The sequence below is a fragment of the Cryptomeria japonica genome, chromosome 3 (genome assembly GCF_030272615.1).
Source record: "Cryptomeria japonica chromosome 3, Sugi_1.0, whole genome shotgun sequence".
Lineage (NCBI taxonomy): Eukaryota > Viridiplantae > Streptophyta > Pinopsida > Cupressales > Cupressaceae > Cryptomeria > Cryptomeria japonica.
This window is the reverse complement of record NC_081407.1, coordinates 415,000,143-415,022,131: the sequence shown is the minus strand read 5'-3', so window position 1 is coordinate 415,022,131 and position 21,989 is coordinate 415,000,143. Positions and strand designations below refer to the sequence as shown.

The 21,989-nt window shown below is 36.5% G+C and overlaps 1 protein-coding gene across 1 annotated transcript in view; it reads right to left on the bottom strand.

Moving 5' to 3' along the window:
• LOC131069503 (uncharacterized) overlaps positions 1 to 21,989 on the bottom strand; it is a 95,436-nt gene that overhangs the window by 33,665 nt on the left and 39,782 nt on the right. The window contains exon 2 of the mRNA XM_058004964.2: positions 6,479 to 7,318. Within this exon, the coding sequence (XP_057860947.1) occupies positions 6,479 to 7,126 (648 nt within the window). The 5' untranslated portion in view covers positions 7,127 to 7,318. The remainder of the gene's footprint in view (positions 1 to 6,478; positions 7,319 to 21,989) is intronic.

Genomic DNA, 21,989 nt, shown 5'->3' with positions numbered 1-21,989 from the left:
TCAATTCAATTAAGAATAGGAGTTACATTACAATTGAAAGATGTTCTCTTTGTACCAGGTATCAAAAGGAATTTGGTCTCTATTTCAGGACTAGCTGATCAAGGATATCGTGTCACCTTCCATGAAGATAAAGCTCTACTCTGGCCTAAAAACTCTAACATAAAGAATGCTATTCCTATAGGATCTAGAGATGGTAGTTTATACAAATTATGTAATACTCAAAAACAAGCACTAAATCATGAAGTATCAAACTCTAATGAAATTTGGCATAGAAGATTAGGACATCTTCGATTTAGTGCCCTACCTTCTATAGGAAAAATTACCACAGGATTATCCAATCTAAAATCTGATCATGTTGGAACTTGTAAAGGATGTGCTCTAGGGAAGAACTCAAAAGGGTCCTTTCCCTCGAGTGAACACAAATCAAAAGTTGTACTAGAACTTGCCCACACCGATTTGTGTGGTCCAATGTCATTACCATCACTAGGGGGATTTTTGTATTACGTGATATTTGTTGATGATAACTCTAGGAAAACTTGGATCTATTTCATAAAACTCAAAGAATCAAATGAAGTGTTATTGAAATTTAAAGAATTTAAGGCCCTAGTGGAAAATCAAACTAGGAAGAAAATAAAGACTCTAAGATCAGATAATGGGGGTGAATATATCTCTAAAAATTTTAAAGAATTCTGCATTTCTGTTGGGATTGAGAGGGACTGTACTATACCTTATAATCCTCAACAAAATGGAGTTCCAGAAAGAAAAAACAGAACCATCATCGAAGCTGCTAAAGCTATGATGCATGATCAAAATCTACATATCTCATTTTGGGCTGAAGCCTCAAATACAGCTGTGTACATTCAAAACAGATGCCCTCGTTGAATCCTATAGAATATAACACCTGAAGAAGCCATTAAAAGAAATAAACCAGATTTAAGCCATCTAAGAATCTTTGGTTGCCACGTGTATATTCACGTTCCTAAAGAAAAGAGAACCAAACTAGAACCCTCCGGGAAGAAAGGCATATTTGTTGGCTACAGTGAAACCACTAAAGGATACAGAGTCTATATTCCAGGACGAAGATCTATTGAAATCAGTAGAGATATCAAATTTGAAGAAGATGTTGCTTATAAACTATCTCTAAGTGAAGAAGATGATCTAACTATAGAATCAGATGAAAATCCTACGATTGAAAATCAGAGGGAGAATAGCATAGAAAATCATGAACTTCAATCACCTAATTTCGAGAATGCTGAAAACCCTAACAACAAGAAAAGACCACTATGGGCAAGAAAGATGATTGAAGAAAATAATGTGGAACTCGATGAAATCTTCAAAGAGAATAAGAAAACAAGAAGTCAATCATACTATGTTGCACTCATGACCGAACTTACAAGATCTGAACCATCAAATGTTGAAGAGGCTTTAACATGTCAAGCTTGGAAAGATGCAATGATTGAGGAATACCAATCTATCTTAAAAAATGATGTCTGGGACATTGTACCTAGACCAAAAGACAAATCAATTGTCTCATCAAAGTGGTTATTCAAATATGCACCAGATGGTAGTATTGAAAAACACAAAGCCAGATTTGTTGCCAGGGGGTTCTCTCAAAAGGCTGGAATTGATTACAAAGAGACATTTGCTCCAGTTGCCCGATATACTTCTGTAAGAACCATCATTGCCATTGCAGCTTCCAAAGGGTGGAAGATACACCAAATGGACGTGAAGAACGCATTTTTGAATGGTGTTACTAAGGAAGAAGTATATATAGAACAACCTGAAGGCTTTGCTACACGTGATAGAAATCTCTATGTGTGTAGACTAAAAAAAGCTCTCTACGGCCTTAAGCAAGCTCCCAGGGCATGGTACGGAAGGATAGATAGTTATCTCTCCAAACTAGGATATTCCAAAAATGAAGCAGACTCTAACATATACTTCAAAATATCGGATGGTGACATGTTAATACTTGTTCTCTATGTTGATGACTTGTTGATAATAGGAGAAGATCACCTCATTGCAAAATGCAAACAAGATCTTGTGGTTGAATTCGATATGAAGGATCTAGGTCTACTGCACTATTTTCTAGGCCTAGAAGTATGGCAAAAAGAGAATTATATTTTCCTAAATCAAGGAAAATACACCACTGATATCCTGACCAAATTTGGTATGATAGATTGTAAGCCTCTATCCATTCCAATGGAAACAAATCTTCATAAGCTCAAAAGTGAAGCAGCAGATTCAGAACCTACAGATCCTACATACTATAGACAAATTATTGGATATCTTATGTACCCGGTAAACACTCGCCCTGATATTTGTTACGCTACCAATGTGCTAAGTCAATTCATGTGCGAACCTAAGAAGATTCACCTAATGGCTGCTAAGCATATTCTGAGATACTTGTGTGGCACTATTGGACTTGGCCTGAGGTATAAAAATGTCGAGATACAACTCCAAGGGTATTCTGATTCCGACTGGGCAGGAAGTTCCGTTGATCGTAAAAGTACAACAGGGTGTTGCTTTAGTCTTGGATCAGCTATGATATCCTGGTTTAGCAGAAAGCAGTCAGCAGTTGCTCAGAGTTCCACTGAAGCCGAATATATGGCTGCCTCCATGGGAGCACATGAGGCAGTATGGTTAAGGAAATTGCTAGTTGGACTATTTGGGAAGCCCCTAAACCCCACTGTGATTCACCATGATAATCAAAGCTGCATCAAACTTTCTGTAAATCCAGTTTTTCATAATCGATCCAAGCATATAGAAATCCCATACCATTACGTAAGAGATATGGTAAACACAGATGTCATCAAATTGACCTACATCAGCACTGAAGAGCAAAGTGCCAACATATTCACCAAACCTCTTGCAAAGTTGAAAGTGGAGTACTTTAGAGGTAAACTTGGTATGACTAAATCATAATGGAAATTTCTGATATTAATCTTAATCATATGTAATTGATATAATCATGAATATCTTGAATGCAATATTGCATGTATGTGTTATGTCATGGAAGGGGACGATCTTTCATGTGATGTAAGTGTAAGATCGCTATTGTAAGGTGACGACTTTCACAATAGCCTGATCTGTTATCAAGATTGACTACATTAAGTTGCTGTCCCGGAATGTGCCGGAAATCTTGATACTAAATTTGCTATGATGAGTTATTGAATTGTTATCATTAAATGATTGTTCCAAAATATGTCAGAAATAATGATAACAATCATATCATGATTGACTACATTAATTTGTTGTCCCGGAATGTGCTGGTTATCATGATACTAAAATTATTTCACCTGTGATAATGACAATGTTACAATTGTCACTAGAATCAAGGTTGTAATCTGATAAGACTTCAAGTAGTTGTTGTCCCAGAGTGCTGGATATCAGATAATCCATATCTCTTTGAGATATGAAGTATTTCACTAGTAAGTGTTACTGAGTGAATGATCATGTCAAATGAATGTGTATATCTAGAATGTTGTTCCTTAAAACTTAATTATGAAATTGAATCCTCTTTTGCTAAGAGGGAGTGTTAAGGATATAGCTTCATTCGGATTGAAGCAAGTAATATATAACGACATTGAACGAAGGGTCATGTCCCCGTAGGGTCATGGCTCTGCGTGGCATAAACCACGTAGAAGTCATGCCCCTACGTGGACATGACTCTTCATCCTTTTATTTATAGGCATCGACACTTGCTGTGAACTAAAACCAATAACCGTGGCAGTTTCACAAACCAGCAAGCTGTCGATATTATCATAGAAGATTAATAGTTAGAGTTATATATATATATATATATATATATATATATATATATATATATATACACATCGGAGGTAAAACATATTCATTGCAGTGATCTTATTAAAGTCTATCCTCACTACATATTACCAGACTATTGTATTCTCTATCTCTGATCTAAATTCCTTAACACCTTTGGGTATGCAACTGCCCAAAACTTGTGCATGCATTTTATCTTCTCTTCCTTCTGTTATTTGGCATTATATTCTGTTAAGATTTCAAAACAATAACAATATTGCGGTGTTATAGTGTCCATTAGCACTTGGGATGCTAAAGGTGGTATAGAATTTTTTGTTAAAGTTTTAGATAAACCACATAAGTAAAGTCCACACCAAAAGTGTTCTTGACAAAAAACTGATGAAATAACTACATTAAGGAAATAAATAAGTGAAAGTTGAAACAAACTGTGTATGAAGATCACTCAATATGGTATCTCCGTAACTCCAATTAGCCACTTAACACACTTGAATTGGTGGATAAATTATTGAATAGAGCATTCACAAGTGTTTAGACTTGGAGGTATGGTTAAAAACTTAAAAGACTCTGTTTCCTACCGGCAAGCTTCATGGCAAAAATGGGACGAAAAGTGTATAATCTAACATATAACACATTGATCAGAATGCGACCATTTAGAGCATTTACAATTATGACACTTCTTTGTTGACTAACTGGACTGCTGAAGACATTCAAACAATGAGGTGTGCCTGAAGTTTACAAAACTGCTGAAGAATGGCTTCAAATTGTCTCAAAGACAGAATTAGTTAAAAATAAGATCTGCACAAAAGTGAGTGAAAATTTGAGGAGTATAATATTTCTTGACATTAAATAAATTAATAATTGAAAAGCAGGTGTTTTTTTAAGGAAAATGGTATCAAAATATAATCCTGGATAGTACATCTTTTAACATAGTAGCAGGACTGGGACCGTTTGCATACAATAATCAGCTACCACTTGGATGCTGTGGACCTAATACCTCTCATGGATCATTTTGTTTAGAAAATATTAGGATAATATGTTAAAATGCATATATAAATGTATAATGTTTTGCCACCTGTAGAATACTAACACTTTTTTGCCCTTCGGGAGTATATATTAAAATATTTTATTGACCAGAAGGATATACAATCTACGCATGACATATGCAAGGTCCAGGAACACTTCAACATATATTGTTCCAATTACTTTGAACAAAAAAATTAAGTATGGGACATGGTTAGGATATCTCAAGACTATGTTAATATCTTCAGTTGAAATGAGTCAATTGAAACTACAAAAGCCATACTTATCTGAAGACTTATACCATGACCCCTAGTACTCATATCCCATATCAGAAACATTCCATCTCAGAGACCCACCCATACACGGGCACCTCTATACAATAGGTGACTTCCAATTAAGTTTCTTTGCATCTCTACATTCTACTAAAAGCATCCCTTGAAAATTGGGAAGCTTCCCATAAATGGTTCTCAGATGTGCATATACATTACTCTGGGTATTGAACTGGTGCGCAGTTGACCAAAGCTAAACTAACTAAAAAATTGGTAATAAACTTGTAATTTTCTATTTTCAAATAAAAATTTATTAAGTATTTTGTAGTACAGAAGTTTCTTACCAAATTCCAAAGAGGTTATAGTATGAAGAGAAACAATAATAAGACATAAGAGGTAGACATGTATTGAAGTTTTATCAATTGATGGCAAATATAATCATTTCTGAGAACTCCTGCACCATATTTTAAAAACAATGGCATTCCCTTCTATTTGCCATTTCTTGGTGATTATGGTTTAAAAAATTAAAATCTAATTTTTAATATCGCGATGATTAATCTTTGTTTTCTTTGACAACTATTTCAATACTTTAAAACATTATTCTTTTATTTCTAAGCATTTTAATTGTTTTCTTTAAACTTCTTAAGTTGCATACCTATTGTACGATTAGTCATTTTTCTAAATCTAATTCATATATATAACTTTTTTCCATCTCCAACTATTTTGGAAACTCGCATACCAATACCCATCCCCATCTCCTAGAAGTATGATAAAAGCTTTATTTAGGAAGTTTTAAGTTTAATAGAGGCTGCTTTAAGAGCTTTAAGAAATGCTTTTGTAGTCCTAATTGTGGTGTTTCAAATTTTCATTGGTTTAGAAAAAAAATTTAGCCAGTGACAGAATATAAAAACAAATAAAAACTAGACAGGATATCTCGGATCTGAAGAACACAATACATGTAAAGCAACTGAAGGAGAATCAAATTCTTTAGGAAAGTTAGGTGATTTGCACAGAATTAATTCCATGGCCAAGTGAAGCATTCAGATTTCATTCAGCTCTTGCAGTATCACAGGCAAGAGTTGGAAATCAGCAATTCTCAAAAAAAGTTGATTTACGTACCGTCTGAAGTGTTATTTTAAAAACAATGAAGACATGCTTTTGTGTTTTATCGGGTTAATCAAAAAAAAAATTCTTGATTTCTAAACACTTGGAATCTCTTTCAGCATCTAAGGTTTCAGTTTCCAAAACTCTGGACCTAAGATTTCAAATCAGATTCCAGATCTTACTCTACTTAAATGCAGGTTTCAAGTTATAACAGCATATTTTCAGGATTGGATCATAACAAAAATTAATTCAAAATATTTCTTGCATTAGCATTTTCACGGTGAAATTGATAAAAAGCATACCTTATGCATAGTTAGGTTGCCTGGCACATCTGACACAGCTGCATGGTAGAAAGTCACCATATCACCTGCTCGATTCAGGTACATTCCATCACAAAGACGCTGCAAGTTCTCAAAGACAGCCTCAAAAGCCACTACCTTGTAACCCATTGCTGTAGCTGCAAATGCTGCCATTCCCACATTTGCACCAACATCAACAACAATTCCTTTTCTTGAATCAAATCCACTTGTCTCTAGATTTCCAAGCACTTCCTGAATGGTATGAGATATGTCTGGCTTACGAAAAGGCTTTCCCTTAAGCATCCTGAGGAAATTCCTATTTGGCTTTTCTGGTGAACCCAGGTCAGCAAGTGAGATAAAAAAAGGATGCTGAACACCCTCAACCTTGTTCGCAACTACAGGAGCAGCTTGTGGGCATCTTATACAATTGAACTTTTCAATATTTCCTGTGGCTTTACCATCGGTAATAGGTTCTTCCATTATATGCACACCATGCAAGGATTCTTTCCCATTATTGCAAAGTGAAAGGGGCTTTACAGCCACCCAAACAAGCAATAGTAACGCACATACAGCTGCAAATAGAAATACACGCACAATGCATGGCATAAACCCTTTGTCCCTCTTCCACATAGGAAATTTAGTTGGCGCCATCCAAAGCACTGATTCTCAAGGAATCACAGCCCAGATATGCAACAGAATATACAGCATGAAATGAATTATTTTATATCATAACCTGGAGATAAAGAAATGACTGTGGCTTTTGGTATACTTGGATGCAACCTAGAAAACTTTGGCCAAACCACTGAGCACTTTGAATACTGTTGTAAGAGCCCAGACAAAAACCTGATAAACAGAGAAGAAACAATAACATTCAAACCAATTGATTCTACTCCGTCACTTGGTAGTAAAATTAAGGGCCAATTCTTTCAAGTGACAAACACAGACAAAAAGATATCATAATCATTAGCAGTTTTGCACTACAATCCTTGCTCTTCAGAAAACCACATGCATCTTGGAAGGATCTTCAAGAAAGAGTCTATATACATTTCTTTTGCTGTCTCAAAGTTTCAAATCATATTTACTGTTTACTTTTGCAGATTTGTATATGAAGTAACAGAATATTAAATGATATAATCAAATTCCATTTTCAATATGTAATAACACCTCATACCATATTTGATACATCATTTATACAGGTTTAAGTAAATTTGAATTTATTCATTCATCTTGCTTGGGGAAGATTTCATAACATAGCATACTGTGGTGGTCATCTTTTGCTTTATGAAGAAAATGTTCAAGACAGTCTTAAATCAAAGACTAGAAATATAAGAGTCGATGTTGGTTCCCACACATACTTATCCATGTGACAAGCAAAACTGTTTGAACCATTGGAGGTGGGAACCAGGAACCAGCAACCAGTACCACTAATTTGACCATCCGCATTCTAATTCTAAGAATCATGGCATGCTTTGATTAAAATGTACAATCCAAAGTAGCAGCACGACAAATCTTAAAAGATGCCAATTAAAAACAATCCTTGTGATTTCAATAAATCACAGCATTTATGGAAACAGACATGCAAAAATAAAAACAAATATTGCTTTGTAACAGGAGAAATCTCTAGCTTGTATGGAGCCGAAAGAATCAAGAACATATAACATGAACAGATAAATTGTAGGTGATGTAAACTGATTTATCTCTCTTTTACACAGCTCTTGTGTTTTTGATCATGTTCGCTAACTACTTTTCCTTTCGTTTAAAAAAAGACATCTATTTGAATACTCAACCTCAAGGCCTAACTGAAAGACACATTTAACAATCATTGATGCATAACATGCTCACTGGAAGAAAGAGTTGGCTGGTGTTGATTATAATACAGGGTACCATGTCAAGAACTACTCCAACCCTTTGCACTTGGTTAACATGATTGTTATTTCTCCCGGGGAAACTATTTTGAAGTTTATTTACCATACAGCTTTAACTATTTTTGTAATAAGTAGGCCTACATAGAAATGATAGATATGATGATGTCTCTTCTTTACCAATCAGTTTACTCTTGAAGCTGGTTTCCATATTTTATTGAATTCAAAATATCTCAGGATATGCAATAAAATGTAACTCTAACATTTTAAATAGTTGGCATTTTAATTTGTCTCTTGTGAGACAACACAAAATGGAACAGCACACGAGGACAATCTCCCTTCAAATTAGCACTGGAAACTCCCTGAGATCTAAAACTACTCCTAAACCTAAAGCTATGGACAAGAATTAACAGTTATGCACACTATTCAAGATTCTCAATTGGGTTATGCAGTAAATGAAATACCTGAAAGTAACCTTGACCTATCCTTTTAAATCTTGAAGGTTGAGCACAAGACCCAAAAGGTACCTATCTCACAGAATGAGGTTTTTTAATGAAAACAGTTTGCAATTAAACAAAGTGAACTTAAATAAGAATGCTTACTAGGGCTAAAAACAGAGACCAGAAGTCCACATGAACAAGCGTGAATATACAAGCTAATGCTAACAACGAAACCATAGATTTAAGAAAAGCAAACCCTTAGAAGTGCACAAAGTTACTAAGACGAAATACAAGTGTTAGTACAAAGCTTAACACAATTTTTACTATAATCCACTAATGAAAACTTTATACAAGAACACAATAAAGTTAAGTCAAACACGTGAATGACAATCTTCACCATGTGGGTACAATAGAAAGATGGTTGTTGGAGGATCTGCATAGATTAACAAACATTAAAAAAGATCAAAATAAATAACTGCTATCCTCTCCCACAGACAGATGATTTATTGGACCAGTTTCGACATGACAAGTATTTTCCAAAGTTGTATCTCAAATCTAGGTATCGCCAACTTTGCATGAAGGACAAGGATGCACAGAAGACCACTTGCAAAAGAAAACAAGGTCAATATGAATGGTTAGCTCTTCCTTTTGGTTTATGCAGTGCTCCAACTACTGTCATGAGATCAACGAATGATGTATTGAAAGATTTCATAGATGTATCTGTAATAGTGTACCTAGATGATACCCTTATTTTTGGTGCAACATGAGAAGAACATTTAATCCATTTGAAACAAGTTTTACAAGGATGAAAAGAAAGACAATTTTAATGTAATATGAAGAAATGTGAGTTTGTCAGGGAATCACTAGTAGCATTCCATTGGAGGAGGAGAGCTAAGAGTAGATCCACCAAAGTGGAGGCCATCACCAATTGGCCTACACCAAGGAATGCCACAAAAACTAGAAGTTTTGTAGGTGCAGTCCAGTATATGCAGAAGTTCAATCCAACCTTCTCATCTAGAGCCACACCTTTGCATGCAGTTGTTGCCATCATGAAGAGTTTCCACTAGAGCAATGAACATATTGAAGTTTTTGAAACATTAAAGTACAAAACTGGGCATGCTCCTCTGCTTGTCTTCCAAATTTGTATTAGGTATCTGAAATAAAGACTGATGCAAAGGAATATGCCATGAGTGTCATCTTATTACAAGTGGATATGCTTGTTTGTCCTCATTAAAAGGTTTTTACTTCTCATATGGTTTATGATTGGGAATTTTATGCACTGCTTCAAACAATAAAGAAATAGAATCCTAATATATTGAGAAAGGAAAATTTGTGCATAATCGCCACCAACCTCTAGTATTTGCAAACTCAAGGTACATTACAACAAATGAGGCGCTACAATTGGATGGGGGTTTTTGCAACAATTTCATATGGTGATCAAAAATAAGAAGGGAAGCACAAATGTGGTGGTGGACATGCTATATCCAGGCCACCAATCTTAAGGCCAATTTCAGCCTTGGCCATGGTGGCCAAATTTGAGCCTTTCACCAAAGAAGCATATAGAAAGGAATATGCATTTCAAGGGAGAAGTTCAAACAACTACAAGCAAGAGAGGTTGCCAAAGCGACGATAACTTCCACCTCAAAGATGGGCACTCTAATAGTAGTTAAAAAAATTGTGTCGAGGTCACAAAGACTACTACTTGTTGTGACGTTTTCACACATCACCCCTTTGCAAATGGGGACCCCCTCTTTTTGCTAAATAAACCAAGACACTTGCAATCTATGTCGTCTCCCAACCCTAAGGAATGAGTTATAAGGTCTTGTTGGTCTGGATTTTGGCCTTTGGAAGTAATGAAGTGACTAAGTAGCGAATGGATTCTTAAGGAATATACAGCCTAGACAAGATACAGTCTCAATATTGTCATCAAGTTCAGAATTAGGGTTTTAATGTATTGAGAAATGCATTGTTCTTACTGCTTTATCCTTCAAACTTTGCACTTTGCTAACTATGAACTTGATTGATACTTGTACTTTACAACATTTCCTTGTCTTTCTTCAGGTACATTACAAGGAGCAAGACTTTGGATACTGAGAGGACATCATTGAGTGTGTGATATCATCATCCAAGGAAGAGATTGCAAAAAAAGAACAAAGAATGCACACTCAGAGGAATGGAATCATGGACATTTGGCTAAGTGTCAAGATAACCCTTAGAACTGATATGAGGAAATGAAAGAGAATCAGCCAAAATTTTGGCCGTCTGGAAGCATGTATTGTCTATTTTAGGGTTTTATCCTTCAGACTTAAAAAAGAAGTCTATAACCTTGAACATAGTGAAATATGAGGCTAAGTATAGAAAGAGAACCCTTTAAGGAAGCCACCAATGAAATTTGAGCGTTTTCTAAGAACTTTCTATTTTTAGCAATGTCTATTTTTAGAAAGTTTCACCATGGCCCTAATTGGCCTATTTCATGTTTTGGACAAAACTTTCTATTTTTAGCAACATGAGAACGTTGATTGTAAATGGAGCAAGTATCTAGATTCAAGTCCGGTAGAACGAAGATAAAATGCAAAGTGTAAAAGAAGTGCAAAAAAAAATCCTCCTCCAGGCCAAAAGTGCGCCCAGGATTGGAAATTCTCATCAAAGGAGGAATTTGGCAAAATAAAAAAATCCTCCTCCAAGCCAACAATGCGCCCAAGAGTGGAAATTCTCATCGAAGGAGGAATTTGGTGAAATAAAAAAATCCTCCTCTAGGCCAAAAATGCACCCAAGAGTGGAAAATCCACTCCGAGGAGGAATTTTCCGCGAGGACAAAAAACCTTCTCCCTAGCAAAAGTGCACCCAAGAGTGGAAAATCCACTCCAAGGAGGAATTTTCCACGAGGAAAAAAATCCTTCTCCCTAGCAAAAGTGCGCTCAAGAGTGGAAAATCCACTCCGAGGAGGAATTTTCTGCGAGAATAAAAAAATCCTTCCTCCAAGCAAAAGTGCACCTAGGAGTGCAAATTCACCTCCGAGGAGGAATTTTCCACGAGAAAAAATCCTTCACCATGGCTAAAACCCACCCAAGTCTTGGAAATGGCAAAAATGGTTGTGTTTAGAAAATCGTCCCCCAAGCTTGATGTGCACCCAAGCATTCATCAAATATGGAGAGTCAAGAAATTAGCTTAAGGCATTGAAAGAATTCCTCCTTCCCTCTCCAAGTGTACTCAAGGATTCTACAAACATAGGAATAATAGAAATTTCACTAAATATTGGAAAATTTCTTCTCTGGGTACCATATGTGCCTAGCCTCAAGATGGCAAGGAATGAACAAATTTGGCTAAGTATGAAAGAAATCCTCCTCCAAGCCTAATATGCGCTCAAGCACTCTGGACATGGAAATTTAACTAAGGCGAGGAGAAAATCCTCCTACTCATCTCATGTGCACTCTAGGAAAGAGAGTCCATCATAAAATTGGCGCCCAAACTCATAATCCTTCCACCTGTCTCATATGCATCCAAGGTGGAGAAATGACATGAGGCATGGAATTTAATGCCTTTGATAAAATGTGGCATTTGGCAAGTCAAAGGACGAAAAGGGGCATCAAAGATTCATCAATCCAATTCAAGGCATTCAAGGTTCACCTCAAAGATCAAAGTTCAAGTACAAATGTAGAAGGAAGAATTTCCTCAAGAAATCCAAAATCAAAGGTCAAAAAGTTCAAGTGTGAAAGATTTCAAGAATGACAGAATCTTCAACAAGAGAGTCCAATCCATTCCAAGAAGGTGAATTCCCAGATCTAAGTACGTGGAAAGACGAAAATGATTAGGGAAGGATAATTTCAAAAGAGTTGATCAGAGTTAGAACCTTGGTCCAGATAATGTGATTTGGGAATATACTCCATCACAATCAATCAAAATGGAATATTCTTTGCGATGAGTTACCGGATCTACATGGCATCCAACATGCTGAGGTGGCACCCCATCGCCTTCTTCGGCCAATTGAATGTCTCCAAGTTGATGTGACCAAATTCAATGAACCTGACTTATGCAAGAGAGCTTCTAGAAGGTGCTGATAATATTCGAAAGGACAAGTGTCCCCAAATGTAATTTTCTCATTGGTTGACTTGGAACCACATTTTTGTGCCACAAAAACTCTTGTTAGTAAAACCTTAATCAGGGTTCCATCTTGTAATCTCGGCCCTTGATTTCAAATCAATCTTGGTTGTTCATTTGTGGGAGGATCTCTATAAAAGGCCCATGCCTTCTCATTTGTAATTCATTAGATAGCTCATTAGAAATAGAGAGCTCTTTCTCCTTAGAGTAGAAGTAGAGCAGGAGAAGGAGAAGGCATTGTTGTAAGACTTGGAGTAATAAAATTTGATTTCATTGAAGATATGGTGGATTCATGTTTATTTCAACTTGTTGCATGGTGTTCCTTCGATTTCTCAAGTTGTTAGAAGTGCATTGATGTTAATGGAGAATGTGACAATATTTGATGAATTTCAATGGTTCATGCTTTTTGCACTTAGATGATTTCTATTTGTAGTGTAAAGTTAGATTGAGCTTTTTTATATGGATGCTTAACTTATATCATGGAATGTACATTGTTCATTATGATGGTGTTTATTGTGATATGAAAACTCTTTGCATAATCCCTAGAATTGCACCAATTCTCATGGATTGTTGTTGAGCATGGCAAAGTGGGACTTGGTTACTGGAAATTCCTCCAATGGAGCATGATCCATTACCCTCATTGTCTCTAGGAGTAGATTAGAACTTCTTAACCTTTTCCCTTTTGTCCTTTTTTTCAGTTCCAATTAAGTCCGTTTAAGGAAAAAGCATCACAATCTTGCAATATCCGATGATGAAGTTCCAGCCATAGCATCAAGAGAAGTGAAGAACAACAAAAGCGTAAGTCCCCCTTGGATTACCACCACACATCATTCCAAATGAGTTATATCCATCATAAAGTTGCAAGTTCGCATAGGAACCTTGGAATCACTTTTATGAACTTTTGCAATCTTAGCAGAAAAGGCGATTTTGCTCAAGAGAGGATAAAGTGTCTATGGCATTTTTATTCTTTGTTTGTGTGGTCATAAAACACCCATCAACACTACTCATGAGGGATGTGCATACCTACAAAGTCACAAATCATTTTGGAGTTGGGAAATCATTGGCTCATTTGCAAAGGCATATGTGTTGACCCAAAATGTAGCAAGAATTGTTAGAGGTTGCAAACTTTTTTGTCCTAGAAAATCTAAAACAAGAAAAGGATTGCATTTGCCCCTTCTTGCAATGTCCCCTTTTGGGATTTCCGATATTTTGCACTAGAATTCTGAAAAAGGTATTGTTAATGTGTGTTTTATGCACCTCAAACACAAAATAAAATAACAAAGTATATTATCCTCTCTTGAACAAAGACCTCTCGAAAGCTAAGCTATGTGATCATACGAGGTGACTCCAAGGTTTCAAATGTCAGTTCTTGATGTGTGGATAACTCAATGGTTTGATATGATATTGCTGGAATCACAAGGGGACTTACGTTGTATTTGAACTCTCCTGGAACTTAGATCATTTGATATTGCAATCTTGTGATGCTTTTCTCCTAACTTGAACTCAATTGAAAAAAAGGATAAAAGGAGGAAGGGTTTCGAGAGACTAATCTATTCCTAGAATGTAAGAGACTATGAATGGCTTAGTGAAACTCAACCATGCTTTGTTTCGCCGTGCAAGAAACAACTAGGCAAAGCTGGTGCAATCGTCTAAGGAGAGCTAATGATGTTCAAATTACTACCAACAACATAGACACCATCAATGTAATGCACATCAATGAGTGAATAGCAATCGAAGTTAAGCTTATGTAAAGAGTTCAGTTGACCACGCAAAGTATTTAGCAATCAGCAAAATACAAGTAGTATGAGCATAGAAATTTCACCATTAATCATCCACAATAACTTCCATCCATCTAATCAACATCAAAACAAATGAGAAGTAGAGACCATGCAAAATGTTGAATCAACACATGAAATTCACCATATCTTCAATCAAAATAATATATTTCTTGCAACAAAGTCTTGGCAACAATTTATGCCTTCTCCTCCTACTCTACTCTACTTCTAATTATCTAGCTGCTAACTATTAATCTATTAACCTTACAAATGAGGAAGTGGCGCCTTATATAGTGCTCTCAATACAATTGAATGGCCAGGATCAAATCCACATCAATGGCCAAGATTGAAAGATAGAAACCGTAATTAGGGTTTGTTACACCCATTACATAACATTTAATGCTTGACCAATGATAAAATTACATTTTAGGACACATGTTCTTCTTTGAATGTTGACCAATGAATGATGAGGTTAGGTACATCGAACTTTGTGCCTCCACATGTGGTAGTTATTGTCATGTCCCCTCTTTAGTTCTGTCTAGCAAAGACATGTGAGTCAGCTTATTATGGGGTCTTGTAGGCTGACAGCGATGGATAGAGACTCAGTGTGGTAATACAGTGTCTGGGACTTGGTGTTCTGGCAGTAGTTAATCAGTTTGGAGCAGTTCCTTATTTTTAGGAGACCGTTCCTACATTTATGGAGGATATCCCTACTATTTAGGAGGTTATGACCATACCCAGGGTTGGGTCTCCTTGAGATTATTCCTTGGGTTCAGTTTCAGAGGATTTGGGTTTGTTTCCTAGTTTCTAGGAGCATCCCTAGATTTAAGGGATGAGACTGCCAGTGGATCCTTGATTTCCGACTTCAGTCACAAACAGGTGGCAGGTTGACTTTCTGGTTTGTGGTGTCATTTGAGCATTTTGCAACTATTTGGGTTATATTTTTAATATTTCCTAAGTTAGCGTTTATTATTTAAATAAGGCTATGTTTATAGCCATTTTGGAGTAATAAGGGGTTTTTGGCCTCATCTGGATGCATATCCCTTGATGTAATAGCTCGTTGGAAAGGTCTTGGACTTTTCTAAATATTTCTCTTTTGACTCAGATCCTTTCAATGAACGGATTTCTTTATATTTGAAAAAGGGTCATTTTCCATGCACTTGGCCACTTAAAATGAGAAATATAACATTTTAACCCTAAACACCCCATTGAGTCACTTTTAGGGTTCGAGCTAAGTGGGAAGGTGTTATAAGGAAGTTGAGACCTAATTCTTATTATCTTTTACACATTTTACATCTTGGATTTGAGATTTGGCTCTGGAAGAGCTTTTCAGCATCTGGGACGCCAACCCCAATGCCTTGCCTGTCTGGGACGTAGCCCCCAATACAGTGGTTTGGATTTGCTTGCAACTATTAGCATCTTGGAGATTGTACGGCATTCTTTCTAGAGGTTCAGCGATTCTGATAGAGTTCAGCGTGGGGTTTGGGGTTTCTAACCAATTGGGTGTACTTGGTAGTCGTACGGCTGTACCTGGCAGCCACTTTCCTTCCCACGTGCAGCACTTGGAGGGCTGGAATCTTGCCGTAGCTTCATTCCTGGTTATGTTACTCTTTCAGCATTCAGGTTGGAATTATTCCTGATTGTAATCTTCCTGGAATTATTGGAAATCTTCATCTGGTCAAATATTTGATTTTATATTCAGAAATCTGCCTTGAATCGAATTTGTTTTGGCTGTATATGAACTTCATTTTCAGTACTTTGTTCATGTACTTGTACTTCATTATTTACTTGTTGAAAAATCATCAAAATACAAAAAGAATCCAACCCTTCTGCAACTTCTGTCTATTTCTGAAAGAAAATATTAATAAGCAGGAAAAATCAATTTAAAATAATAAAAATTACAGCAGATTAGTAAAAGAGATCCATCAGGGATCTTTCAGTTATCCTCCTCGTTGGATGAGTCAAGTGCATTGAATCTAGACGCTTTGACTTGGAATGATGCGATTGGGTTGGTGATGACTAAGCACCACCTCAGCTACTTGCTCCTCTTGTAGATCATCGCAAAGAAGAATTTGTGATTTAGGCAATATCTCTTGATACTCAACATTTCCAAGCCCATGATGATGATCATATTGCTCAAGTCGACCTTCTAACCTTGTTTGATTTTTTTAACTTGTCTTGATCACTTTCATAATTTCCCTTTCTTGTATGTTGAACCTTCCTCTTTCACTTAATATTTGGGTATCTTCATGATGTACTAGCCTTGAATCTTGGATTTCCGGAGGAAATGCAAGATAGATGCAAAATTTCCTCTTCTTCATTGCTCTATCTAGATGTAGTCAATCTTCCATTGCATCATTGTGAAGTTATCTCCCTGCTATCCGTGGAGATAGATGATATTTGTACTTATCATCTTTCATGCTTGTAAATCTTGTTGTCCTCATTTTTGAATTTTCAAAAATGTGACAACCCTTACAAAATTTTGGATTAAATGTGTTGTTTTTGTCTCCAAGGCACATTTTACAAGGTACAAAACTCACATTTGTTAGTGTCAAACCATTGGAGGGTGTCTTTGCCATCATTGTCCAATTTTTGGTAAGTTTTGGTCTTTATTTTCTTAGTTTTTTGTGCAATTTCGGGTTTCAGAGCAGTCACTGCAAGTTGAAGATTTTTCTCTTAATGCACGCTTCCCGAGGCAAAATTTTCAATTCTGGTTAAACTGGACTGATCTTTGGTCCATCCTCGCTCTGCATTTCAAATTTCATCGTGTTTCAAGTTTGTTTGCTATGTCTTTCCTTCAATTTCAGTTTTTTTCTTCCTAACTGCAGGTGGGAAATTTTCTCTTTATTGCAGGTTAGGAGTTTTCTTCTATTTTTCTATTGTAGGGAAATTTTAAGACAATTACAAGTTTAATAAAACTTGTAACTTCTTCTAAAAGTTCCTACTTTATGTCTTTCTAGTTGTTGTAGGGGTTTTATTTTCCCATTGCAAGTCGAAATGCTCCTTATTTTTATACTCTTCCTCATCTAAAACCCGAATTTGCCCAAGTGTGAGGAAAAGTGAATTTTTTTTAAAACTTGTAGAGGGGTTTCTAAAACCCAATTGCATCTCCTTGGAGGCATTTTATCACTTGTTGTTGCAAGCCAAGAACCCGACCTGCATCTTTCTTCTTCCAAATCTGTTGTTTGTGGCTATTCTTCCCCAAAATCCACCCTAGATGCATGCGAAATTGTTGGAAGTTAATGATTCTTGCCACGTTTTTCCCCAAAATCGGCTAGGGTAAAAACGGTTTGCATTGTTGGAGGCATTTTTATAGACGTTTTTATAGGCGGATTTGTTGATTGTTACCACGTCTTGGGGCTTGCATTTTAGTTTCTTGCTGATTGCAAACACGTCTTTCATTAGCAAGTGTTTGAAGCCAAGTATCTTTCTTCAAAAAAAACGTGGTGATCTTCAAAAAACGTTTTTGGAGGAAAGCTTTAAAAGCAAAACCGATTTGGTTTGCTGGTTGCAATCAAGACATGAGAGCTTACTTCCCTATTTAAAGAGCATTTCGGTTTTCAAGTCCATTTGCTTTGATCTAGAGCATTTGCTCTTGCTCAGATTTCGGGTTTCTTCAAGATCTTCTCCAAATTGATAAGTTATTTGCAAAGCAATTTGTGAATGTGCAAGATTTTCCCCCTTTTCATTTTTACTTGTATTCAGGATTTCAAAACCCGATTACAAGTAGCTTTGATTATGTTGTCCTTCCCTTTGGTAAAAAGAGTTAACCTTCTTTTTACAAAAATTACAATGTTGAGAAGTTTTTCCATTTTCCAAGTTGCCAAGATGAGAATGTCCCACTCCATATCTATCCATGGTCACATAAAAAAGTTTGCCATTACCGGTTGGTTTCATTTTTCCCATTACAAGTCCACTTGCAACCGGAATTTTAAAACCCAACTGCAGTTGTATCTTCACTTGCAGTCAACCTTCCAAAACCCGAAATTGATCCAAAATGCACCCAAAAACACTTGAAAATGAGTCTTAAAGGTCCAATTACAAGTGCAAACTTGTGGATACCCATTACACATATGAAGTTGCATGTTTGTGCTCCACAATTGCAAGTTAATGCTCTTGTTTTTCCCACACATATAAAGCAATTTCCAAAACCCGAAATTCACTTGTGAGCCCATTTTTGCATCAATATATCCCTTCCCTTGTCAATTTTGTTTGTACACACGACCTACCAAATCAATAAATTGAGGCATGGGCCTTATTCTACAAGCAGATTCCAAAATTGGTGGATGATACAAAGGAAGAACAATCTTATGATGGAGCCACACAAGGAGATGGATAAGTGACATGAATGGTTGAGAGCATAGAATGCTTTCAAGACAGAGATAGGCTTCTTACTTCAACCTTGCAAAGAACTTCTCTCCTGAAAAGTCAATACTACCCCAACCATGTGAAAGGTTGGAGTTCGTTGGTTAAAGACACAAAGACTATCAAGAGTGCAAGTTCTTGTTACAGTCCAAGATGTCATTTACCTCAATCACAGAGTGTCTTATAGCAGCATGAAGATTTTCAAAACAGAGGATGATGTAATTAGAATTGTGTCTTCGAACACATAGAATAGTTTCAGAATTGTGGTTTTCCTTTTGACAAGTTTACTTGTAAAAAAACAATTTCGTAATTGCAAGTTTATCACTTGCACTTTTGTAATTACAAGTAAGCTGATTACAAGTCAATTTAGAGTAGGACTTGTAATTTTGAATAAGTCTTAGTTAGTAGTTGGAATAAGTCATGGTGGTTGAGAGAACTTCTCAAGTTAGGTAGGATCCTCCCACCATTTTCTCAAGGCTCCTCTCCTATAAATACTTGAGGGGATCTATTGTAATTTTTATCTTTTGGCAATGCAACAAAATTCTATCAATTTGTATGTCCACTCAAAGACTTTGAGCTTAGATGTAAATGAAATTGCTTTCAATAAAAGAGGCAAGTTGTGTTGAGACTTTGTGCCAATTCAAGTTGTTATGTGACGACATTTTCTGGAGTTGATTGTGATTTTTGTTCTATTGTTCAAGAGGGATTTAAAATTCAATCTTGCAGACTTTGAGCTGCTAATTGTATTTAGAGTTATACATTTGGTTTTCAGATTTGGTATTGTAGACTTTGAATTGCTTATCATATTTGAAGCTAGTGTGGAAAGATCGAGTGGGAAGATAGCTTGTAGACTTTGTGTTGTTTCTATTTTTAAGACTTGTGCATGTAAGGTGAAGTGCATCATGTAGTTAGACTTTGAACTGCTACATATTGTGCTTAGTTAGCGGATTATCATCTAAAAAAGGTTGATAGGAGAATAGATAGTTGAAGACTTTGAGCTTTCTTTTTATTTTCCCGTCCCGGGTAAGTGATGGAGGTCTTTGTGCTTTCATGGAAACTTTGCTTCCCTTTATGTTCCAAAAATCCTACAAAAAAGTCTCATTTCTGTATTTGTTGTTATTTATTTCAAAATTGCTATTACTTTTCTGTGAAGAGAAAAGAGTATAGTTTTTCTTGAAAGAAGAAGAAAGACTGTTGTCCCACCCATATTAGACTAGTTTAGGTTGTAGATAGGGGGAGCCTTCCCTAAATTAGGAGAGTATCATACTCACATACTGTGGCTGAAACCACAATTTTGCACATCTTCCCAGGTGTACAAAATTTTCAACCAGCAAATCTCAACCCCTTGCATCTTATCTCACTTGTCTTTGATTTGAACTCCTCCATTTTGTTCGTAGAGCTATCCCCATGTAGCGGTTGAATCCTTGAAGTGATGCCTTGATGTAAAGAAATACTGCTTCAAGCCTCCCAAGCCTTGACTTGTAAACTTTGCCCCTGCTATTGATATTGATAAGTTCAACTCCCCACACCATGCATCCAGCTGCTGGCTCTTGACATGAAAAACAAAGAAATTCTTGTATCAACTACATAAGATATATCTTGCTTTCAAAACTTGTTACCTAATATAGACTCTAGATGTTCTAATTTCTGGTTTTCAGGTGAAAATCAGGTCTGTTATCTACTTATAGATCTGATTTCTCAGTTTTGCAAGTCTAATTTTACTTTGATCTGCTCTTGGTCGTGGATTTTTTCAAGTCATGGATAATCTCTTGCTTCCTCAAGATGGTGGACATTAGCACTTCATCAATTAAAGCACTTATTGCCATGTTGCTGATTTAGCTAAGGCAGAGATAAAATTGATTTCCAGCTTCAAAGTCAGTGACCCAACAAGGTCGTGGATTTTAGCAACCCAAGGAAAAAATGTACCCAATGCTGGGATTTGGGCAGCTCAAGGCAAAATTGCACCCAATGTTGGAGATTTGGGCAGGTGGACGAAAAATGTCACCTATGTCGGGGATTTTGGCAGGTGAAGGAAAAAAATATCACCTATGCCGGGGATTTGAGCAAGTTAAGGAAAATTGTGATCAAGATCGTGGATTTTGGCAAGAAAAGGATTAATTTGATAATGATCATTATTCAATTTTGCCAACTTCAATACTTAGTCTATCCATTCACTTTCAATATCATGATGATCTTCATTCTCCAAGCAAGATAGTTCATCGTTTCTTCTCTCTTCATATATCAACCTTGCTATCTTTCATGATTGACGTGTAGATTTTAGCAAGTCAAGGATAATTTCAAGTCATGAATTGATCACCCTCAATCACTTTCAACATCAAGATCTCCTTATCCACTTCATCAAGGTGACTTCATTGTTAGGGGTAAAAATGTATGTTAGTACGAATAATAATTATAAGTGTGTTATGTGTGTTTATGTTTTGCTATTGCCGAGAGGTTCCCATCGGATAGTTGGGAGTTGGTGACGGTTGGCAACTTGGCCAACCGTCGGGTCTATATAGTGTTTGGTTGGAACCTCGGCAGGGGATCATGTATGAACCATTGGAGACATTGGAATAAAGATATAACTTTCTGGTCTGATTATTATCATCTGTCATTCGTGTTATGATGTACAATTATTTACTTCTATGAATGCTTAGTATATGCAGGTACTGCTGGGTTATTGATTATCCACCACTATACCTTTAGGGCTAAACATTTTGGCGCCGTTGCCTGAACGAACCTGGAGATAACCATGGCGGCAAGCGGAAGTGATTAATGGGCCGACCATTTAACCAGCAATTAATTGTCATGGACAGCGACATGCACGAAGAGAGTACCGCGGAAGAGGAACGAGAGGATCAGTTGACGGCAGACTTGGTGGAGTTGTGGGACGTGCCGGTCACGCAGTACGTACGGCGAGAGGCTCGGGAGAGAGTCGTCTCGGAAGGTACGATACGTGGTGAACTCACCGTCA